This window comes from Cygnus atratus, chromosome 26 (assembly GCF_013377495.2).
Source record: "Cygnus atratus isolate AKBS03 ecotype Queensland, Australia chromosome 26, CAtr_DNAZoo_HiC_assembly, whole genome shotgun sequence".
NCBI lineage: Eukaryota > Metazoa > Chordata > Aves > Anseriformes > Anatidae > Cygnus > Cygnus atratus.
This window is the reverse complement of record NC_066387.1, coordinates 4,159,605-4,179,623: the sequence shown is the minus strand read 5'-3', so window position 1 is coordinate 4,179,623 and position 20,019 is coordinate 4,159,605. Positions and strand designations below refer to the sequence as shown.

Here is a 20,019-nt window from a genome sequence, read left to right as displayed (position 1 = left end):
ATGCATCACTGCCTTTGCGCCGTGTGTCCGTGAGAGTCTCTTGCACAATGCAAGCACTGTCGGTGCTTCTCATGTTTCCAGGACTCAGGAGACTGTTACTTTCCTTTGTGTTTAACAAGTTAGAAAGAAGATGCTCCAGGGGTCAGTCACACTGAAGGGAGGCAAAAATAGTCATGGATATCTCCTTGTGGTCATGGGAAACACACTGTCCTTGCTACTGAGTCCTAGTGTGTTGCTGTCTGTTATCAAAGACCAGTTTTGGTCTCAATTTTGGTGTTGCAGAGTGACAGAGGTGGGTTATCTCTAGATAAAAAGCCCATTGAATACGGTGAATGAGGATGAAGGATACACATCCTTTTCAAATGAGGGGACTTAAAAGTGACTCTGAGTTACCACAAACTTAATTAGTTTGAAAGCAGTAGTAAGAACAAAGACCCCCAAGGGAGCTTTCCTAGGCAGTGGGCAAGCCCAGTTGCTCTCAAGAAACACTTTGAAGTTTGCTTGAAGCCCGATCCCGGTAGATTTTGTGGGAGAGATGCCATCACTGTCCGGGCTGCCTGTATGTTTGTTCAGACCACAATCTGGCAATGTTTGCCAGCAATATGCAAACCCATTTGTCCCCAAGCTGTTCACCTTCTCGCCTGCTGAGGGAGGGCTGGTATAAGTATCTGGGATGTTGAGCCCTTCTTGTGTTTCCTAAAGTGCAGTATGCATGACCTGCCAGCTGTAGTGTTCTTGGCGGGACTTTTACATGGTCCCATCTTTGCCAGTAAGTTCCTTCTTCCTTCTCGTTTTCTTTGGTGCGGATTTGGGCTCTTGTGTAGGAGAGAAAAGGGCTTGTACTGGTGTGTGGTGCGAAGCCATGTGCGGGCTTTGTATGTGATGTTTCTGTGTGGGTATGGTGTGTGTTTTCTACTACGCTTCACTGTCTGAACACCATCGGGGTTTGTCTCAACTCAACAAATAATACAGGAGTTGCCTCTGAGGAAGCTGCTGTGCGTAAGTGCTTGGGGAGATTAGAGCCCAGGAGCTGCTTTGTGCTGTCTTTCAGGTGAAATTGTTCCTCTGATCCTAGCTCACATTGCAGTAACACAGAAGTAGAAGAGAGCAGGGAATGGGTATACGAAGGTAAAACTGCTAAACACAGCCTTTTTTTTTGAGTAATTAATTAGGTAGGGCATTTAGTCCAACTAGCCAGGTCTTAGAGGTCAGATGGGTCATGTCCATTTATAACTACTCTAAAACTCTTCCTTACACTGAAGCCATTTGCTTCAAGGCAGCAGGTGGCTGGAGCCGTGTGCTTCGAGCTCAGTGCTTCCTCCTGGCTTAGGCCGGTGAATTATGACTGGCGCAATGCTGAGCTTGGTGGTTTGTGATTACAGGTGCCGGAGCCATCAGCAGAGAGGGCGAGCAAGGGAACCTGTTTCAAGAGAGGGGCTGCTGCCAGAGGCAACGCCATTTCCTCCACGTGGGGCGTGGTGAGTTCCCTCTTCACCCACAGGACACATGTACCCTTCAAGCATCCCCACTCGAGTCCCACCTGTCTTCTCTGGGGTGTTTCTTTATGTTGAAATTATCCTAGTGACTTTTCTGTCAGGGTTAAGGACAGAAATATTCAGGGGACTCCACACCCAGATAACCCAACACCTAAAACAAGTTTTGTAGAATAGGAACTGGGGAGTAGCCTGGCCACTAGGTCTGTTCATCTGCACGCAGTAGGTTTCATATTCTGTGCAAATGTGCTGCAACATGACTGAGGTCTGTGTCAGGAAGTATGGTTGAATTCTGTGTTTGAAACATTTGGGTACTGTGTAAGTTCAGGACTACTGCAGACTTTTGGTTCTCAGGTTTAATATTGGCAGCGGAATCACTGAGGCAATGGGGTGTCCTGGCTTTAATGTGCAGAGAAAGTAGGAAGGAGGTCCATTAGTTCACCAGAGAAAAGTCTGTGGCCTTCAAGAGTAGCTGTTAGTCTCAGTTCCCCTTGCAGCCCCTAAGGCTATGTAAAATATGCTTCAGTCAATATTAGCACAGATGCGTGAAAATGGTTTTAAACCGTATGTCCGAAAGTCTGAGGTTTCTTTAATCAGATTTGTGTTTTTTTTTTTTTTCAATGTGTAAGAGCAGTAGTCATACAAATTTAACCTTTAGTATTTGCAAAACATCTGAGGTTGTTACGTGAACAGTAGAAATTATAAAATGATCATAGCCAAATAGTAAGGAATAATCCTTTTATCACTCTTGTTTCACAGATGTCTCTGGCAGCCCTGTGAGCGTGGATGTTGGGAAGTGCAGGTCTACCTGCCCATCCCAGCCTATCAGCTCCCACCACCCTGGCCTCCTGGGGCTCTCCAGACACACTTCCATGCTTGATTTTCTTAGAAGTAAGAAGGTGAGAAATGTGTCTTTGTGACCCCAATGGCGGGAGCAGTTGGTTCTGCGTGAAGGTCACGCACTGGTGCCTGGGGCTCTGATTTCGTACGTTTTAAAATACCTGGCACACGCTCTAAGTTACTGTCTTCCGCATTGCAGTAAACTAGTTACTGAGCCTCTTGTCCTCCTCAGCCACCAAGCAGTGGAATATGCAGGGCAGACAAACAGAAACTCTATAAGATATCCTATGGCAGAGGATGGGCTGGAGTTCGGCTGGGTGCAAAGCAGGGCCATCACAGTACCTGCTTGGGTGCTCCAGGCAGTGTCCAAGTGTGTTTCTGTCCTCCCTGAGACCAGCAGCAAGACCAACTCTTTTAGAGTCAGAGGCCCTTTGCTGCCTGGGTGAGCAAAATTGGCCTTTGAGCTGCTTACGCCACTGCCTTACCTTGTGCCATGTGTCACTCCTAGAAGGGACTAGAAGGAGCATCCCCAAACACACAGGCTGCGGTGCTTTCTTTATCCCAGGAGAGCTGAAGTTGCTTAATGTCCCATCTCCATCCGGTCTGGCAGCAGGATAGCTAACCCTGGAGAGGGAATGGGAACAAGATCAGCAGGCACTGCACCTGCCTGTACTGTGCGTGTTCACCTTGGGGTCTGTCACTGTGAAAAGTTTTGTCACTGCCTGTCACCACTGTGGCTCTGCTGCCTCAGCACCTTCCAGCCCAGCAGGTCCACAATCGCTCCCCAGAGCTGCCACCATGCTGATCCTCCACATCAGGAGCCTGGAGGGAAAGTGGGACTGCTTCAGCCATTGCCGTTCAGCCGGTTGTAGCAGAGCTTTGGGGAAGAAACAACTTTGCTCTAAATGCCATTGCAAAGGGCAGCACCACAGCAACACAGTGCTGCCCTGCTGGGATAAAGGGGTAAAAGCTGAGTCAGTTCCAGGTCAGGGGAGGTTTTTATCAGGGAGCTGGTGCGAGCTACTCTTAAAAATGAATCTGCCCCTTACTCCATTCTGTGCAGCTACAGGTCGGGCACCCCGAGGTTCCAGGAGCACCACGTGCCTGCCTGCCAGGGTCCCGCTGCGAGCCAGCCCGCATCCGCATGGAGCGGCTCCTGCTCCTGGAAGGCGATCGGGAGGTGGAGGTGGTCGACAGCTGTCGCTGCAGCGCGTGGCCCAAGGAGTGTGTCCGTCTCCCAGCTCTGAAAACGTTCTTTCCGGACTCTCCCTGGGAGGTCACGGTTGACGTGGGGAGATGCTCTGAGCCGACCTACAGTGCAGGTATGGGGATGGTGGAGGGCCCCTCTTCCACCAGGAAAACAGGGACGAGCCCTGCCGTGTGGTCAGCACGCTTTTCTGCAATGTCAGAGCTTACAGCAAGGTCCATCAGCACCCAAGTCTGCCACGCAGAGCCTCTGATTTACAGGGGGAGGGGACTGTATTTTGAGCTTGGTTTTTCCTTTCCATTCTGTTGCTGTGCCCTTACAGCACAGGTCCGAAAGTGCAGTGAGAATTCCTTCCCCTATGCATGCTGTGAGGGTGGGAGTACAATTACTTTATGGTCCAAGGAAGTGCGCTCTAATGATGGACTGTAGACTGGAAGGGACCTTGGGAGTCTGTGCTCCAAAGAAAGCTTCAAAAGCTTGCTTCAAAGCAAGAAAAACAGTGTGATGATTAAAAACTGTAATACTGAACACTTAGAAATGGAGTTTCCTTTTTGACATTCTGAAATGCACTTTCATCTTGGCACCAGTGAACTACACTCATGTTTCAAAAATCATTTGGAAATGGAAATTCCAAACTAAATCATTCCAAACAAGTCAAAACCTTCCGCTGGGATAAAGCTGAGTCAGTCCATTTTGAACTAGTGGGCTGTCTTGCAAGTTCACACATAAAAGAGCGTCACGTCAGTGGGGATGAACTGGTCCTTTTTTATCAGGATGAAAAGTCATACTGAAATGCTTTTCCACAACTCCTTGATAAAAATCAGTTCTCTTTGAATTTGTTGAAGTTGTTTAATTGTCATTTTGGCATGTAAAACCACCCAATTAAAACCTTCCAGGCAGCTCTTGTGGCAGGGCTGCACAGCAGCCACTAGAGAGGGATAGAGATTGATGCGAGTCCTAATGTCAGCTAGGAAGGCAGCCAAGGGGCCTGATCCAGAGGGGCTGGGGAAGCCAGGTGGGTGGCCAAGAAGCCAAAATCCAGAAGGGCTCTGCTTGTGGATGAAAACGATAATTATTCTTCCGTCCTTTGTCATCCTTCCTAAAGGAGGGATCTGTGAAGAGGGGCACTGTGGTCCCACAGCCTTGTGTAATCTGGCAACAAGACACAGCAAGTGGATCATTAGGCAGCGTGAAGTGCTTTTTTCCAGGGGTGGGAGAATGAGCACAGACATTTACTTCCTAAATGTGTGACTGGAAGGTGCTGGACAGTGGCAGTTGTCCCCAGGGTTGCTAATGGATGGTGGCTCATTCAGTGATAATGGCCCAGGACTGGGAAATGTGGACTCGCCCTCAGCTTTGCCTCTGCCCCAGGGCAGGTCTCGGCACTTTCCTTCTCGATTTCCCCCTGTAAAGACCGGCTGAGGTTTTCAGCGTTGTGTTACAGACTGGCAGCAACAGAGGAGGGGGGTCCTGGAGAAGGGTGTTAAAATCTCACCCAAAAACGCTGGTTCCCAGAAATCAGTTGTGATCTTGTGTTCCCCTCAAAGCATCCCAGAGACCTGCGGTCAGAAACTGCTGTTCGGTCCCCCAAAAACACAGTTGCATCCTGGACAAAGAAATGTCCTCCAGCAGCTGATGGAGAAGTAGCTGGGAGGGGGTAGGAAACTCTTACAGCCATTTTAGAGCTTGGAACCAGATGCAAATCCTGTAGAACCTGCACCCACAGGGTACAGGGCAAGACAGCTGCTTAGAGACAAAAGCCCAAGAATGACCCCTATGTCAAGTTAGCCATCCTTCACTGCCTGTAGCTCATGAAACGGAAATTTTAATTCTAATCTACTTGGTGAGGGAGAGAAAAGCTGGGATGTTCAGCAAATAAACTCTTTTTTTTTTTTTTTTTTCTCAGAAGATACATTCAAACTGAGCTCCATGGGACAGTCTGTGCCTGTGTCCTTTAAGCCGGACGTTGTTTCCTGGAGGAGCCTCTCCCTCCTCTCAAGCTGCAGGGCCCATGCTGCAGGGACAGAGGGACAGGGATGCTGCGTCCCGACCCATGGGGGAAACAGCAGTGAAGACGCAGGCTTGCAGCCTGTCTGCCCAAACCCCTCTTTGCCTGCTCTCTGCAACATGAGCGCTGTGGGCATCCTTAAAAATCCCACTAGGCATATCAAACTGAAACAATCTTTTTTTTTTTTTTTTTTTTTTTTTTGCACTGGGCATTTTCCATCGAATTAAGGCTTGAATACGGAAAGAAAAGGCGAAGCAGGACTCAACCTGCATCTGCAGGGGGTGAGTTTGGCCCCTTCCCCTCCTGTGGCCAAGCAGGGCGAGAGCAGCTGCAAATATTTTAGGGGGAAGCTGAGTATTTTTGTTTCAGGGAGCTGGGAAGCAACTGGTCTGTCTGAAAGGCTCTGGGGGAGGTGGGCACCGGGGGGATACGAACCAGCCGTCAGCCTCACAGCAAAACCCCATCCTGGGCCATGCTAGGAGGAAGGCGGCGGGGTGCAGGGATCGCTCCAGGGCAATGCGTGAGGGAGGCGGCGGTGGCAGCAGGCTTGCACGGAGCAGGGAGTTACTGAAGCAACCAGGTGGTTCGTGGAGTGGCTTTGAGTGCTGGCTGGGTGGGCGTCCGTGAGCACGTCTGTTGTGGGGGTGGGCAACAGCAGGAGATGAGCTGATGTGCTGTTGTGTATTTCCTCAGGAACAGGAGGAATTTGCAGCACAGGTGTCTGCAAGAGAGACGGTGGCACTGGGCTGGCCAGGGGCTGGTGGGGTCAGGGACTTGTGCCACGCACAGCAGCCCGGCCAAATCCAGAGGAAGCTAGTAAATGTCAAATAAGGCTCCCCAGCTCCCTGGCGTGAGAGGATGTCTCTGGAAAAAGCTCTGCCATGAATATTTTATGTTCAAAGTCCTTCTTTCTCAAAGATAAAATGTAATAGCTCATGCTGTCTCCCCAGGGATGTGGCTTTCGCAGGATTCACAACTTCTACCCAGAATGAACTGTCTTTGCCCTGTGCTCTGAAACTGAGAGGGAGGAACAAAATCTGTAGCTGAAGCCCTGAGCTGGTGAAAGAATGAGCCCCAAAATCTTAGCTGGGGCCCCTCACACGGAAAACCAGCGCTTCCCATGCTAGGGGCTGGATGCCAGAACCACACAGCAGACACATGGCAAGGATGCTGCAGTTGTGATGGCCTCGGACAGCCCCCGATTAAATTGCCTTCTTGTTTCCTTGCAGGTAGCCTTTTCTGCATGCCCACAAAGTTCAGCACTGCTCTGGTCAAAAATCCAAGTGGTGGGGAGGTGGTTCAGACGCTGGAGAGCTGCGAAATGAAGGAGAAATGCTATCGTGTTTCCCAAGTGGAATATTATTATGAAATTGTGCACAGCTCCACAGGACACAGGGAGAAACGGCTCAAGGTTGGTCCCTGCAGCTTGGTCTCCCCTGCCATGGGCTCAGCTCTGCTGCTCTGTGGGGTTTAAATAACCCCAGGCTGCTCTGCTGTGGGCAGCTTCTCCCAGGAGAGTTAAGCACAGCCTGGCCACAAGCTGTAGTGGTAAAAATCTCACACTTACTTTATCCTTTGCTACTAATTCATTTATACATTGGTGCCATAAAGTAACAAACAGCATTTTTTTGGGGGGGGGGGGGGATTAGGATTTCTTTAAAAACTAATTAAGGGAATAGTGAGTTATTTATGTGAAAAAGGGTTTAATTGTTAAGTATGTCTTAAGCTCAGTTCAACAGACTCGACTTCAGCATAGCTTTTGTGCATAGGTAACCACGATGCAATAATAATAATGTGCCCCCAAAATACTTCTCCCTGTGAGCTTTGCCTCCCTGCTGCCCTTTTGCACAGGGGTGTGTATTCAGCTTGGGGGTGGAGGGCGGGCACAGGGATGCACGACCAGTCCCCTGGAGTGTCCCCTGCGAGGTGCGGTGGGGGATTTTCATGCCTTTGTTTTGCAAATCTTTGCAGGAAATTGATGTGGGAAGGTGCTTGGGCAGCTGCTCCTCGGGGGATCCCTGCTTGCTTAGGTAAGCACAGCTGCCAGGATCTGGCCCCTCATGGGCACACTGCACACATCCAGGGGCAGGTTCGAGCTGCCTCTGTTCCCACTGCCCTCCAAAGGGTCCCAGGGCAGGGCCTAGGGGTAACACCGGAGCAGATTTGGGGTAGCACCTGCAGCTCACCCGTGTCTAATCATATAGGGACAAAGCTGAAACAGAGCAGTGTTTGCAGTGATGCTACAGCAGCTCTGTTGCTTTGAGGGAGAAAGAATAACCTGCTGATGACAACGCTGAATTCAGCCATCAGGCAGCTGGTTGTAGAGCTTGTGGTCCCCCACAATAGCAGAGGAAGATGGGGAGAAGATCCTGATAAAGGCCTTCTCTGGCCTGGAATGTGCCATTGCCATTCCCTGCCTGTGATTCCTGCAGGGTAGAGGAAGGAGGAGGAGGAGAAGGACAGGATGGGGAGGCTCAGACGGTTGTTTCAGGCCAGGAGGGCAGCACTTTGTGTTGCTTTCAGAGACAAAATGTGTCAAATGCATAGGGAAACAAATCAACCCACAAAGAAAAAAATCCTTGCTTTGCACGGGCAGAGAGGGAGGAGGCAGCCTGCTGAGTTACGCCAGAAGTAAGGAACAGAGGCAGAGCCTCCCTGGTCTGGGCATCTCCCCTTTTCCAGGTGATGGAAGGCAGGAACCTGGGGCCTGAGGGGCGGGCGGGGAATGTACTTGGTTTGTCTCTAACTGCAGGGAGTCACAAGGTGGAGAGAAATGTCTGGTCTGGGCAGAAGTTGCCTCTAGCCGCTGTGCCCCTCACCGCTATGACGTACACACGTTCAGGAGCCATCGAGACCGCATTCGCACCGTCGTGGCCATCCAGCAGTGCAAGTGCAGGGGGTAGCTGGGCTGGGGACCTGCAGGTGGGGTTCCTGCAGGACCCCTGCCAGACTGTCTGTAGTATATGTAAATGAGAGAAGGCTATTTTATCAATGAAAGCTATTTTAAACAGCGTTTGCATAAATGAACCCTCCACAAAATGTTTTGCAGCTTGTAAAATAAACATCATGGGCAATTTGCAGCTCCTTGGGGCTCCGTTGTGCAGCTCCCCAGCCCCTCGGTCTGCCCAAACATCCTGGGATGATGCGGTGTGCAGAGGGATGGATGTGGCTGTCTGGCACTGGGACCACACAGGGCCGGCTGCTCCTATCCATGAAATGTGGAGCAGGAATCAGGTGGGAGAGGGAATCGGGAAGGTGGGCATGTTGGGGTGGAGGTGTCCCCTTGGCAGGAAGCCCCGCCGCTGCAGCTAGCGAGCAGGGAAGGGAAAGGAAAGGATCCACAGGATGTGAATAGTTTCCTTTGTTGATTAACCCGAGCCTGTCATTGCCTCCCCTTGTATTCTGGATAATTAACAGCCCTTTCACCATCAAAATGTGGGGTTAGGATAAATTACAGTTGCCAGCTGGCCAAGCAGCCTTTGGTTCATCTCCTGATGGCATTGGTCTGGAAGTGCTTCAGCCCTGCCAGCTGATGGACAGACACACAGAGGGACAGGTCCAGCTCTGCTCCTGCACCTTCCACTCTGCACCAAGCTGCTCACAGAACAAGTACCTGCGGGCCTCCTTCACAGGGATTTCCTGTGGGATTCACGGGTCACTATAAAACCTAACAGGCTTTTCTAATCCTGCTCCTTTTGTCTGGCTGGATGGTATTGTATAATGCTAATTTTTCTGTTAAGTCATGTGGCATTAAAACAAACAGCAAATGTAAAGAATCCGAGTGCCCTGTGTCAACACAGTCACCTTTACCAACCTGGTTTCCCTCTGGTTAGGGAACACAAGCAAGGAATTGGCTTTTATCCCATCATCCTGAACCTGTAGGGTTCTCATGGTATTTCAATAATATCGGGCACTCAAGAATTATCAGCAAATGCCTTTTAATCCTCGGGAAGGCAATTGGAGATAGACACACACACGCACACTATATGTGTGTATATATATATATATCTGTATATATATATATATACACACAAAGCTTAGTTTCAGTTTGGATCCTGTGGTTGAGTTACTGCTGAGCACAGGCCCCACGCTGCTGCAGGAAGCCGCTGCCCCCAGGCCAGGCGGTTCCCTGCTGGCAGCCGCTTTGCAGCATCCTCCCTGCTTGTAGAGCCAGCGGGCAGCAGCGGGGGCACGAGCAGGCTGGGCTGCACAGCGTCCTGCAAACTGGGGGACCCCACCCCGCACGTTTAGCAGGGATGAGGGATAGGGACACCTGCATGACACCGAGCCCCCCTGCCATGCAGGGCAGCAGGAGCAGCTTGGGGACAGGAGGGGACACATGCAACAGCCCTGGCTGTTCCTCTCCCTCTTTGCTTCCCCACACAAAGGTTCTCCTGTTTGTCCCATTAGTGCCATCATTAAAAACCAGTTAGTCTCCTACGGAGAGCAAACGCAGCTTGGCCAGCCCTGCTGAGGGGCTGTGCAGCCGGGACGTGTGTCTCCCTGGCGCTGTGGTGCAGCGCTCCCCTCCTGCTTGTGTACTGGAGCTAATTGGTGTAGGGTGCCCAGGAGCCCAGCTTTGCACCTTGTTAGCATGGCAATTAGCTCTCTTTGCCTTCCTGATTGCTCATGTGCATATTTGACTCCAATCCATCTTTCCAGCGAGTTATAAATGCGGTGCAGGGGAGGCAGGGGGGAGTCGAGCTGGGGCTGGGACAGCAGAGCCATGCTGGGGACCGTCCTGCTGCTGCTGGTGCTGGCACGGCCGGCGTGCCCAAGCCCGGCCAGCACAGCAAGCCGGCGAGCTGAGGCGCTCAAGAGGCTGCTGGAAGTCTTTGGCATCGAAGACCCTCCGCCCCCCCCAGCTCACTTCAAGCAGCCGCCCCAGTACATGGTGGATCTGTTCAACACCGTGGCCAACGCTGACGGTGTTACCAAGAACCCCGACATCCTGGAGGGCAACACGGTCCGCAGCTTCTTGGATAAAAGTAAGGGGGGAGGCCCCTGGGTGCTGGGGAGAGGGGGCTGCGGGAGGGGGCTGAGTGCTATTCCCCCACCCTCCCACCTGGCTCCGCTTCCCAACCTGTTCCTCCCTGTAGCTCATGGCGAGAAGATGCGGTTCCTTTTCATCCTCTCAAGCGTGGCCAAGAATGAAAAGATCTTGACCGCGGAGCTGCATCTCTTCCGCCTCTGGCCAAAAGCCACTGATGGGCCCAAACGGCACCACTTCTGCCAGGTGAGGAGGGGGACGGGGACAGGATGGGGAGAGGGATATGGGGACACTCACAGCCTGTGCTCAGGGATGCCACAGGTGCTTTCTCTCCATCTCCCTCCTTTTTCCCCAGTACCCATGCCAAGGGTGTTTCCCCTTCAGACCCACGGGTGCTGATTGCCCTTTGCCTCCTTCCCCAGGTCAGCATCTACCAAATCCTGGACAAGACTGAACCGGACTCCCCCCAGGGGCAGAAGCTGCTGGCGTCCAGGCTCCTCTCACTGCAGGGCTCTGGCTGGGAGGTCTTTGCCATCACACAGGCTGTGAGTACTTTTACGCTGAGTTGGGTGACACAGAGGAAAAAAAAAGAAAACAAACAAAAAAACCCCAAGTGTTTTGAATGCTGCAGCTTCTTCAACCCATTTCAGTCCTATCTGGGCTTGCAATGCAAGTTGCTGTCCACCTTCTTTCCAGCAACGCCGAGGCATGTAGCCTGTGGGGAGGGATGAGCTCTGGGTGGATGGATGCCCTGTCCTGGTATCGTACTGCAGCTCTGCAGTTGTGGTTTGAGGCTGGTGTTCCACTGCTGGCCCCTGCTGCATTCCCTGTGCCACAGCCCGGGAGCAGCACAGCCCCTTCCCATGGCTGCAGCTGCACTGCTGGTGGGGCACTGGGTGTCCTGGTGTGGCAGGGGGCACCTGTCACCTGCCGTGGGGACGCTGGAGCAACACCTGCCCCATCCCACAGCAGTGACACTGGTTTTGCTTCTCCAGGTTCGCGACTGGACCGAAGATGAGAGTAGCAATCGGGGTTTGCTGGTGACAGTCCATGGCCTGGGCGGGAGCCCCCTCGACTCCCCTGCTATACAGTTTGCGTCCAGCAGGGACCACCACGAGAGCAAGAAGCCCATGCTGGTCCTGTTCACCGATGACGGGCGCCGGGGAGCATCCCTGCCCACGGCGGACTTCCCAGGTAGGTCCTGCACACCCCAGCACAGCTCGGTGCCATGATACCTCGCCTGCAGGGTGCTCGGACTGCCCCTGTTCTCATCGGGTTAGCCTGAACACGGGTGCAGGCTTACAGATGTAAATTTGGGTTTTGCTCGCACTAATCAGCTCCATCGTGGTGGCAGTCTGACTGAAGGGCAGCTGCAGACAGCGGGCATGGAGGGGTGGCCAGGGCTGCTGCTCTGCTTCCTCCTTCATCTCAGGCTCATGAGATCATGCTAATGGAATCGTTTTCTCGTTTTGGGTAGATTTACAGCCTCAGGATCCTGTTCTTCCTGCCAAGATGACAGTGCCCAAGCTGAACGGGCCACGCAGCACACGCTCACTGGACCGGCTCCAGCCCTGCCAGAGGCACCCCTTGTCTGTGGACTTCGAGGAGATCGGCTGGTCTGGGTGGATCATCTCGCCGCGGGGCTACAACGCCTACCACTGCAAAGGCTCCTGCCCCTTCCCATTGGGCGAGAACATGCGGCCAACCAACCATGCCACCGTGCAGTCCATCATCAACGCCCTCAAGCTGAGTGAGGGTGTCAGCAGCCCCTGCTGCGTGCCGGACAAACTCCATTCCATCAACCTCCTCTACTTTGACGACGATGAGAACGTGGTCCTCAAGCAGTACGACGACATGGTGGCTGGGAGCTGTGGCTGCCACTGAGGCAGGAGGGGACAATGGAGGCTGCTGCTGCTCCCTCTGGGAGCACCGGGAGGCAATGTGGAGATTTCCTCACACAGAGGAATCTCTCTGCGAGGGTCTGTGCCGCAAAAACCCACAGTGGTACCAAAGAGACTGGGCAGAGCAGAGCAAGGAGGTGCCCGGCTCTGCCCAGGAAGGCTCAGGGCTGAACTGAACAGACCCAAATGAGCCTACAGAGCTGGCAGCCCTGGGGGAACGGCTCTGTTTCTGGGTGCCCCACGCAGGGTGTGCAGGTTTCCTTGCCTGCAAAGGCTTCCTGCAGGCTGTACTATATGTAAATAGCAAGAGCACTAATATATGCCAGAAACTGCCTGTACAGTGTCCTGTAAATGTCTGTACATTGCTGCATTTTGTAAAATGAATTCAGAGGAGCTATTAAACGTGCTGTTCTCAGCGGGGTTTCTTCTGTGACCACTGCTTGTGACAATGCTGGCCGAGGGACAGCAAACACCCCGTGGGGCAGCAGGAGCAGAGAAATGACGATTCAGCTGCAGTTCAGCCTCTGGGGCAGTTTTGGTTGCTGATTTCTGTTCCTTGGATGTGTTTCCCAGCCCAATGCCTTCAGGATCTGTCAGCCAGATGCCGTGGTGGGGGGATCCCTGCAGAGCAGGGGTGGGTGCTGGGGCTCAGGGCAGCTGCAGGCGTGCCCATCTTGCCTCCTCCCAACCGTTTCACTGCAGCAGTAGCTTAACCAGGGCCCCAGACACCAGCACCCCACCCCCAGCACCTCCAAGCTCAGCTTGCCAGTGACCAAGTCCCACCCCAGCAGGTAGGCACCAGTTTCCTCCCCACTGCTTGCCCAAAAGCAGCACCCACGGCTGGCGGCCTTTCCCTGCCACCACCTGCTCCCAGCACCCGCCTGGGGCCCCTCTCCCCATCCCTCTTGGGAAAGTGTGGGGGGGGTCCTCCCTCATGAGGACGTGGTCACACACCCGAAACCAACTTGCAGCCAGGCTCACCTCCTCCCACCCGTGGGCAGGAGAGGGGGTCATGAGCCCCCAGGGAGATGTCCACTCCTTGCCCCCTGCCCAGCCAATTACCCCAGCGGGACAAGGCTAAGTCCTGCTGCCCCGGCCGTGCACTCCGAGCAGCACAAGACAGTTTCTGTATGGTCATAAATCTGTGCCGTACTTCAAGGGAACAGCAAAGCACCTCCTCAGACATACTGGTGTGCTGAAAAGTGGGGGTAATTCAGCTCACTGCTCACCCCTAAGCACAAACAGTTCACTCACTTAACGCAAAGTGGCTGGCCAACGAACCATTCTGGCCTGGTTTATTAAAGGTCTGTTCCTGGGGATGCTCTGGCTGCCAGCTCCGCACCCCAGTGTGGCCAGCGCCCGCGGCTCCCAGCCCAGCAGCACCCTGAGCCCTCTCTGTGCCCCTGCGGCACCGCTGGGCGCTGGAAAGGGAAGCGGGCTCGGTGGGAAGGACACTGGGAAGTGCGGGGCTGGTGGTCAGTGGTGGCAGCGGGGGTCAGCTCTGCAGCACTCTGACAGCTTCCGCAGAACTCGCTCCTTGAAGCGGAGCCTCCTGGAGAGCTTGAGGGAGAGGCTGGTTTCGTTCTCGTGGGCCTTCAGCTTGGCATAGTAGTCAGAAAACTTGTTGTAGAGGATGGAGATGGGCATGCCGTTGAGGATGATGCCAAAGGAGATGCAGCCAAACGCCACCATCCTGCCAAGCACCGTGTCAGGCACAGTGTCTCCATAGCCCACGGTGGAGAGGCTGACCTGGGAGAGGAATAGAAGGGACCACTACTACGTGCCGTGCAGGCTCTACCTGGCAACGCGGGGACCCACCTTGCTCTTCCCCTGTGCAGGATCTGGGAATCACCCAGGAACTGCTCTGCACCACGTTTGCAGCCAGCTCAGCTGTCCCTGCTCCAGCAGCCTGCATGGCCATGGTCTGGGGCCATGAGCCCACCCGTGCACCAGCTCCGGCACGGACTGATGCACCCCCGGACTGATGCACCCTCATGGCAAAGCCAGCTGGGCTCTTCCCCTGCCCTGCTCCTTCACTTCTTCCCGACCCACACAGGGCCCTCTCCCTGCGGCTGGGGATGCTTTGGTGCAGGCTGCCATGGGCTGGGGCAGGAGCCGGTATTTGAGCTTGGGTTCACTTGGGAAAAGGAGCCTATGAAGCAGGGCTTGGGCTGCGGGGACGAGGGAAGGGATGACACCCTACTGGCCCTGCTCTGTGCTGACAACTAAGTGCAGCAAGGATCTGGGGGATTCCCTTCCCCCAAGCTCCTTGGGGACAGGTGCAGACCAGGGCAGGGAAACAGCCCCGAGTGTCCATAAACTGGTGTCTGGTTCAGAAACCTGTTGCCTTCTCCTGCACTGGGGCAAATGCAGCCCTGGTCCAGACGGGAGGGAGCCACACGGGCATGGGGATGCTTCATGCGAGGCAGCAGAGCAGGGTGCCCTGGCCAGGCAAGCAGCAGGGTCAGGGGCTGCACCCTGGGACCTTCACCCCGCTGTCAGTGACACTTGCTGAGGTTCTGAGCCCAGCCCCACAGGCTACATCCTGAAAGCCAGGTGGGCCCCACGATCCTGAGGAAGGTGCTGGATGAGGCCCCAGCTGCAGAGGCCGGAGGCAAGCTTCCCTGCTCCCTCCTACCCTTGCTGTGCATCTCTTCAAAAGCAGCAGGACATCACTGAGCTGAACTTTCTCAGCAGCCAGACTGTCTGTCGGAGCTTCCTGCCCCCAGGGAGCAGCGGCCCTGGCCCTTCCTGGCTGTAACCTGCCCAGTCCCACAGGGACAAAGCTTCCCGGATGCTCCTTTCAAGGGAAATGCAGCCACTGCCCAGAGACACACCCCCAAGGAGCCGCATTTGGGTGACGGGAGCAGAGCCATGGGCCACATTGAGAGCTGAGGCAGAAGGGTTTGGACTTTGCATGGAGAGATGCAGACCAGGGTTGGGAGCAGCCATTCAGGAACCTCCCAGCATTAAAAATCCCAGATGGGCTGATTTTGTTAAGAGGCACTTCCTCCAGGAGGAAAGAACTTGAAGGAGGCAGCCTATGGTGGCCAAGGGGAATTATAATAGCAGAAGTGATCGGAGGGATCATTTCCTCTGTATAGCAAAATCTCCTCACAACCCCTGGCTCTCCAGCGCTTTAGCTGCTCCTCACCCCTGAATTAATCCCAGTTTATTTTAGTGCTCGGCTCAGCAGAGCTGCTGGCTCTGCAGGCAGCGAACAAAGGCTCCTGTCCCCAGCGGCAGCACGCTCCGGTCTGTGTCCCCTCTCTGGACACAGGCTGAGGATGTGCCACCATGTTCCCCATATTCCCCGGGTTCTCACGTGTAGCCCTGGGTCCCCCTCCTCAGCGCCGCCAGCTCTGACCCCGCGCGTCCCCTTGTGTCCTGTGAGCTGCTTTGCTGCACGAGCTGCGGGGATGAGTGGTTCTCCCTGTGCCCACAGAGCACGAACCGCAGCCACCCAGCTGCTTGGGTCCCAGCTGCCACTGCAGGGAAAGCCCAGACCGAGCCATGTCCCCCTTGTCACTAATGCAGGCTACGTTAGTGCAGGCTCTGTCCCAACAACCCACTCTAGCGCCGACTTTTGAGCCTCTGAGATTAGTCCAAATCTCTGATTTTTTTCCTCAAAGCATGCAGGGCTCTGTCTTGCCCATCACTACAAAGCAGTCGGGAAACCGGGGCCCTTTCCTGCATCCTGGCCAGCAGTGTGCCGAATCCCTGGAGCACCCAGGCAGCCCCTTCCCACAGAGCTACACCGCACACCTCTCCGGAGGAGAGGCGCTCACACCTTACCGCTGCCCACCACCACGTGTAGGGGATACTGGTGAAGTTGGTGCCTGGGACATCGTGTTCCACCGAGTGCATGAGAGCGGAGAAGGTGAAGACCCCCATGGCGATGAAGAGGAGGAGGCAGCAAACCTGCTGGTAGCACTGGCGCATGGTGAAGCCGAAAGCCCGGAGGCCGGTGGAGTGGCGTGCCAGCTTGAGGATGCGGAAGATCCTCATGAGCTTGATGAGCTTGAGGACCTTGCCCAGCTTGCTCACATTCTCCATCTGGTGCAGCTCCTCATGGTAAAGGGTGTCTCCTTCGTCCAGATTTTCAAAGAGGATCTGGATGTAGAATGGCAGAATGGCCACCAGGTCTACAGCATTGAGCGCCGCCCGCAAAAACTTCTTGAAGCTGGAGGAGGATATGAGCCGCATGAGGTACTCGGAAGTGAAGAAGATGGCACAGATCATCTCCAGCAGCTCCATCCACTTCTTCCCTGTCTTGTGTTTCATCTCCTCCACCGTGCTCAGTGTCATGCCCACAATGGAGATGAGCACAAAGAAGCTTGACATGACAGCAATGATCTTGGCTGGGACAGAAGAGTAAGGGTTCTCAATGAGGTTCCAGATCATCTTCCGAAACTGCCCCAAGCATTTGCCCTCAAACTGCTCTGCTGATTCCAGAGGCTCCAGTTCTGCCTCCAGCTCCTTCTGTATTTTCAGGTTCTCGCTGAGTTCATCTTGCTTTTCCTCAAACAGGATCCGGCAGCAGCGCTGGGAGTATTTCAGATGGATTCCCCAGTACTCGATTTCCTCCACGAAGTTACTGGGGCACATCTCGTCCATTATCCACAGAACCCCGCTGCGGTAGAAGTGGAAGATATAGTGGAAAATTGAAGGATCTCTGTCAAAGAAGTACTCGTTCTTCTGCACTGAGTAGTCATCACAGAGCCGCAGCTTCTTCATAGGGTCTGTGTAAATGGCCAGCTTCCCAAGCCTGGTGACGGGATATCGGGCTGCCACTTTGCACGCTATGTGGAACAACGTGCCGCCCACGTTAATGTTGAGGAAGTACTTGTTCCTTTGAACGGGCATCTCGCTTTTCTCCTGGTTTCTGTCTGTCACGTTCTGCATGGAGCTCCACTGCTTTACCAGGCTGTCCTGTGCAAAAGGGATGTGGACTTCCTCCTCCTCCAGTGTCCGGCAGCAGCCGCGGTGATCCCCAATCTTCAGCCCAGCAGAGAGACTCGCACGCCTCCTCTCCAGCTGCCTCATCGTGCCTGCCCCTCTGAAGCAGCGATTCCCGTTACGGGCTGTGGGACAGCAGCTTCGGCTTCATGGGACCGCTCCCACCAGGCTTTGAGCTCAGAGGAGCAGCGGGGAGTTGCTGCCTGAGGGGCACTGGCCGGGTCACGGCGCCACGTGGCACCTGCCAGGTTCCCAAAGCCGATTGCTTATCAGATTGCGGTCTGCACCGTAGGAGCTGGAGGCAGCTAAGTGTCCGCTCCTTAAGACAATAATGAGATTGAAGCATTAACCCTTTACATAAGGAACTATTTCCAGCTCTGCACTTTTCTTTTTCCTTATTCTCCTCGTTAGTCGTTTGTGTTTGGCACGTTGCCCCATTTCCAAGCAGTGCATCCACTATAGCAAGCTGAAGTGAGAGCATGGGCTTGCCTTGATTTGACACCGAACGCCTCCCTTGCCAGGGGCGCAACGGTGCAGACGCATGAGATTTGTATCAGCTTTGCATCCCCACAGCAGATGCTGCTCTTGGCATCAGTCCTTCATTAAGCACGAGCATTAATGCAGCTGCCCCTGCCCCGTCAGCTGTCATAGAAGCGAAACGGTCGCTACCTCCCAGCTCATCCCTCAGCCCCCCCCTGTGCAGATTTCTAGAGGTGAAGGCACCATCCACCCTCCAGGCAGTGCCCACGTGGCCCCCAGTGTGGCAAGCTACTCCTGCACTGCTGCCCTGTGCCACTTGCTCATCACACCTGCCTTCAGCCCCGTTATTCCATCAGCAGGAGGATGAACATGGAATGAGACACTGGAAAACAAAGTATGCAGTGAAAGGTCCCCCTAACCTTTAGGAACTGAAGAGAAGGAGTTAATCCTTTGGATTTTAGGGTAAACGGGAGGCAACGTTAACAGCAGTAGGTCCATCCTTATGTCTTAGCCTGGCACGCAACCCTACGTCAGCCTACGAAACACGCCGTACCCAGGAGTTGCGGTCGACAGCTCGATGTCCAGGTGTTGACCAGTGATGAGCAGTATCCCTCGGGGGTCTGCACGGGGACCGGTGCTGTTTAATATCTCTGTCAGTGACAGACCAGCGTGTCTGCGGGTGACACCCAGCCGAGCGGTGCAGCCGACCCAGGAGGAAGGGATGCCGTCGAGGGACCTGGAGGGGCTGGAGAAGTGGGCCCACATAGAATATCCTGGGTTGGAAGGGACTCACAAGGATCATCTAATCCAACTCCTGCCTTCACACAGGACCACCCAAAAATCAAACCCTATTGCTGAGAGCGTTGTCCAAATGCTTCCTGAACTCCAGGAACCTCAAGGGGGCCGAGCGCAAAGTGCTGCACCTGGGTCAGGACAATCCCAAACATCAGCAAAAAACATCATCCCAAACACCACGGCTGACAAACGGATGGCGAGCAGCCCCGTGGAGAAGGACTTGAGGGGACTGGTGGATGAAAAACGCAACATGAGCCAGCAGTGCGTGCTTGCAGCCCAGAAAGCCAGCTGCATCCTGGGCTGCATCAAAAGCAGCGTGGCCAGCAGGGCGAGGGAGGGGATTGTCCCCCTCTGCTCTGCTCTCGTGAGACCCCACCGGGAGCCCTGTGTTCAGCTCTTCGGCCCCCAGCACAAGACCTGGACCTGTTGGAGTGGGTCCAGAGGAGGCCACAGGGCTGCTCAGGGGCTGGAGCAGCTCTGCTATGAGGACAGGCTGGGAGAGCTGGGGGTGTTCAGCCTGGAGAGGAGAAGGCTTCGGGGAGAACCTACAGCGGCCTGCCAGTACCTAAAGGGGCTGCAGGAAAGCTCTTTGTCAGGGGGTGTAGTGACAGGACAAGGGGCGATGGATTTAAATTAAAAGAGGGTAGGTTCAGATGAGCTGTTGGGAAGAAATCCTTCCCCGAGGCTGGTGAAGCCCTGGCGCAGGCTGCCCTGAGGAGCTGTGGGTGCCCCATCCCTGGCAGTGCCCCCCAGCTGTGGGGATCACCGCGGCTGCTGCCAAACACTGGAGGAGGAAGAAGTCCACATCCCCTTTGCGCAGGACAGCCTGGTAAAGCAGTGGAGCTCCATGCAGAACGTGACAGATGGAAACCAGGAGAAAAGGGGCTGGGGGCAGCCTGGGCTGGTGGGGGGGGGGTTGTGCCCACGACAGGGGTGGGACAGGGTGGGCTTTGAGGTCCCTTCCAACTCAAACCATTCTGTGACTTCAAAATGCAGAGACCCGAAGCACAAAGCTGCTATCAGGCTGAAAGGCAGCTCAGACTCCACAACTGAAGTCTTTGAGCCTGGAGATGAGGACAATAAAAACGCTTCTGGCATGGGACAGAGGAAGGGAAGTTACTGTCTCCGACATGCTCCAAGTTTTTGTACAAGGCCCACAAACACAGGCTTTTTTCCAAGCTTGAAACACTCAAAGATCAGTACGCAGAGCCTGCGAGACCCTGCGGTGGGAAGAGGCTGCCCCTCTGAAGTTCACACACCAGCCTTGCTCCCCACTGCACCCAGCAAGTGGCTGTGCCCAGCATAACAGGACAGCAAGCCTCAGCTCAAGGGCTCAAGCTAAGAGG

At 54.4% G+C, this 20,019-nt stretch overlaps 3 protein-coding genes across 3 annotated transcripts; 2 read left to right on the top strand and 1 right to left on the bottom strand.

The window, feature by feature from the left end:
- The first annotated feature begins 708 nt into the window (after window positions 1-708).
- LOC118258990 (uncharacterized) lies at window positions 709-8,800 on the top strand. The gene is made up of 7 exons (XM_050715691.1): window positions 709-769; window positions 1,383-1,478; window positions 2,253-2,392; window positions 3,397-3,655; window positions 6,778-6,959; window positions 7,520-7,578; window positions 8,301-8,800. Exons 1-7 carry the CDS (start codon window positions 709-711, stop codon window positions 8,449-8,451), a joined length of 948 nt encoding a protein of 315 aa, XP_050571648.1. The 3' UTR covers window positions 8,452-8,800.
- A 1,474-nt stretch (window positions 8,801-10,274) lies between these two features.
- On the top strand, window positions 10,275-12,422 carry LOC118259003 (bone morphogenetic protein 2-like). The gene is made up of 5 exons (XM_035568163.1): window positions 10,275-10,536; window positions 10,648-10,784; window positions 10,961-11,083; window positions 11,534-11,732; window positions 12,016-12,422. The coding sequence occupies exons 1-5, from the start codon at window positions 10,275-10,277 to the stop codon at window positions 12,420-12,422; spliced, it is 1,128 nt and encodes a 375-aa protein (XP_035424056.1).
- Window positions 12,423-13,915: 1,493 nt separating this feature from the next.
- On the bottom strand, window positions 13,916-17,485 carry LOC118258991 (potassium voltage-gated channel subfamily V member 2-like). The gene is made up of 2 exons (XM_035568145.1): window positions 16,235-17,485; window positions 13,916-14,188 (listed from the first exon to the last, which is right to left on the bottom strand). The coding sequence occupies exons 1-2, from the start codon at window positions 17,483-17,485 to the stop codon at window positions 13,916-13,918; spliced, it is 1,524 nt and encodes a 507-aa protein (XP_035424038.1).
- Window positions 17,486-20,019: the final 2,534 nt, after the last annotated feature.